Below are 2,960 nucleotides of genomic sequence, written 5' to 3'. Positions count from 1 at the left end.
AAAAAAAAAAAAAAAAAAAAAAAGAAAAAGAAAAAGAAAAAGAAAAAAAGAAAAGAAAAGAAAAGAAAAAGAAAATACCAGGCCTTTTAAAACAAAATGGAGCAGGGCACAGAGGCACACACCTGTAATCTTAGCACTCAGGAGCAGGATCAGGTGTTCAAGGCTAGCCTGGGCTACATGATACCTGTATCCAAATAAATTAATTAATTTAATTAAATAAAAAATAAAACCTAAGGGAAAAATGTTGAGAACTGAGGAAATTACCTAGATCATCCAGGGAGGAATTTATCCTTCTATCTGAATTCCAGAAACTGTAACCACTCTGCCTGCCCCCTCATCGCAGACTGCCCCCTGTCCCCTACACCCCTTCTCCTCCTCTCCCCTCCCACTTCCTGCCTGCCCTCCTCTAGTCAGATTGCTTCTGTCCTCAGTGACAGCACCTAAGAAGATTATTATCGTCACAGCTTGCTGCCTGCCCCCACAAAACAAGGGGTAATTAAAATTTTATCAAACTCTTTAGCAATTCCATGTGTGCCTAATGTGTGGCTAATTTGTTGCATGTCATTGTCATTGCCACCATCATCTGTGCAAGTGAGTGACATTTCCCCAGCAAGCCAAGGCAGTGTCCCCACCCCCAGCCCCACCCCACGCAGCAAGCAGGCTAACAAACAGAAGCAAAAACACTTCTAGGGTCCTGAGAAACACGGAGGCTTTCACAGAGCACACAACACCTGGAGCTTCAGCAGGAAAAGGTTTGGGGGCCGGAGAGGTAGCTAGCACTTTCTGCTTTTACAGAAGACCCCGGTTGAATGTCCAGCACCCCCATGGCAGCTCAGTACTGTCTGTAACACAGTACTGTAAAGGGCCCAATACCCTCTTCTGGCCTCCGTGGGCACCAGACACACACGTGGTGCACAGATGCTCATGCAGACACAATACTCATACACCCAAAACTTAAAGTGTGGGGAGGGAGCAGTTGGCTGACTAAAAGGCAGGGCAGCCCGCCTGTAGGCAGTGAAGGGGGACAGCCATTCTAAGAGTGTTTATTAATACTTGCAAAGTGAGACCTATCACAGAGCCATTTGCCATACAGTTAGAGGCCTGAAAGGCAGATCAAATGCCTTTGCGATTCGTGTAGTGACTCAGAAGCAAACGGCAGGGAGGCTTGCCCGACTAGGGCCAGCATGGATCACCAGGCCACAGGTGCTCAGCTTGGGTGGCTTTGGGAGAGTGGCAGCAGTGACCTCTAGGTGACTTGCCTAGGCTGGGGCTCTCTGGCATGCTACAGTGGCTGGTTCCGTATTGCTTTCTCAAACCTTCTCCTACTTGATCATTTTCTTTCTAGGTCACACAGTAACTCTCGGAGGTCAACAGCTCAGGCAGGACAGCCTTGACTGGACTGAAGAAAGGCCTCCGGTCACCAGACAGCAGATAGGAGGACTCACTTACCTGGATATGTGTCCGTGTCAAATGTATCATAGACCTGCTAGGGCCCTGTTAGCCTCGCTGTTCAACAGAAATGCTTGGCTCTTTGGCCACACACTTGAGAGACCCATGCTCTCCTATGCACGAGGGTCAAACACACAAACCTATCCTTAAGGAATATCTTGTCAAGTTAGGGAATGGATGACCGACAATTTCAACAGTTTAAAGTGTTCAGTGTCATGGCTTCTGAGCTACCTGCAGTGGGTGTGGAGGGGGTGGGGTGGATGAAATCACAGATCTTCAGCCACCCCTGATCACAGGACACAAAGTTCTGAGGTCACACCAGGACCATCCCGTCCTGGCCTTCCCATCAAACCTGCATCCCCAGGAAGATGCTAAGGAGTAAGAGGAAAACACTATCCTCGGATGCCAAGTCAGTGGGATCTCTTTTGGACAGTACTGGAAAGCAGGAATGAAGAGCTCTTCAGCACGGCTCTGCAGAGGCGTGGCGTGGCGTGGCGTGGTGGGGTGTGGCGTGGGGGGTCAGGGCGGGCCTCACATCACCCCCAACCCTGAACTTCAGGCATTTGGTTGCTTGTTTTAATGGACAAGAAAACCGAGACGCAGAGGGAGGAGATGATTTGCCCAAGATCTCACAGCTTGGGCTTCCAAAACACTTAAGATTCCAGTCTAGGCCTTACGTGACATTGTTATCTAGACAGTGAGTGAGACCCAGCGAACGCTGTCTAGATAGCAGCAACATGATTCTTAGGAAATGGGACTTTGTCCAGTGGCATTGTAGTTGAGGCCACGGATCTCCCATCCAAAAAAATCCAGAACACACACACACACACACACACACACGCACACACGCACGCACGCACGCACGCACGCACGCACCCACCCACCCACCCACCCACGCATGCACGCACAGCAGAGTGGAGCTGGTTCTCAGTTCCCCCAAGTTCAAACAGGCCCCATGACAGCCCAGAGGTTACTCACAGCCCAGTGGCAGCGGAAGCAGGGTGAACAGGTATCCCATCACCCCTCTGCCTCTTCCCTTCCAGGACCTTCAGCCGTCCCCCTACATAGGTACCTGCCAGAGGGCAGAGGGGCAGGCTAGAGGACAGCCCAACGCTGAAGGTCTTCACAACCAGGCTGGCCTCCTAGATGACTTGGGAGTAGCATGCCGGCTTACTCTTATCACCAAGGCCTTAAGGAGTGGTGTGGGTTAGAGACCAGCCTGGAATGATGGTCCCTGGGAAGGCAAATCAGTGATAGTTTACGCCGGAATCACAGTGCCCCCCTCTCTTTGCCTGTTTCCCAAGGCATTTGACTAAGACTGCTATCACCCCACCTCAGGGCACGTTTTTGGTTTTGCAAAATGAGATGAACAGTAACGTTATCTTTCGAAGGCAGGCCTCTGTCAGTCAGTCTCTGCTTTTTAGCAAGGTCACAGGCCAGGGTCACCATGGAGAGGTCAGTGGCTGTCATGGTCTCCTTCAACACTGAAAAGAGTAAGAGGCCAGAGGATG

The 2,960-nt window shown here is 50.6% G+C and overlaps 1 protein-coding gene across 3 annotated transcripts in view; it reads left to right on the top strand.

The window, feature by feature from the left end:
• Positions 1-1,653, top strand: part of Tafa3 (TAFA chemokine like family member 3) — a 7,591-nt gene extending 5,938 nt beyond the window's left edge. For all 3 annotated transcript variants that reach the window (XM_031376136.1, XM_031376135.1, XM_031376137.1), the window contains one exon: positions 1,346-1,653. In XM_031376136.1, the coding sequence (XP_031231996.1) occupies positions 1,346-1,357 (12 nt within the window). In that variant the 3' untranslated portion in view covers positions 1,358-1,653. The remainder of the gene's footprint in view (positions 1-1,345) is intronic.
• Positions 1,654-2,960: the final 1,307 nt, after the last annotated feature.

Source organism: Mastomys coucha, unplaced genomic scaffold (assembly GCF_008632895.1).
Source record: "Mastomys coucha isolate ucsf_1 unplaced genomic scaffold, UCSF_Mcou_1 pScaffold16, whole genome shotgun sequence".
Taxonomy (NCBI): Eukaryota; Metazoa; Chordata; class Mammalia; order Rodentia; family Muridae; genus Mastomys; species Mastomys coucha.
This window is presented reverse-complemented; position numbering and strand designations above follow the sequence as displayed.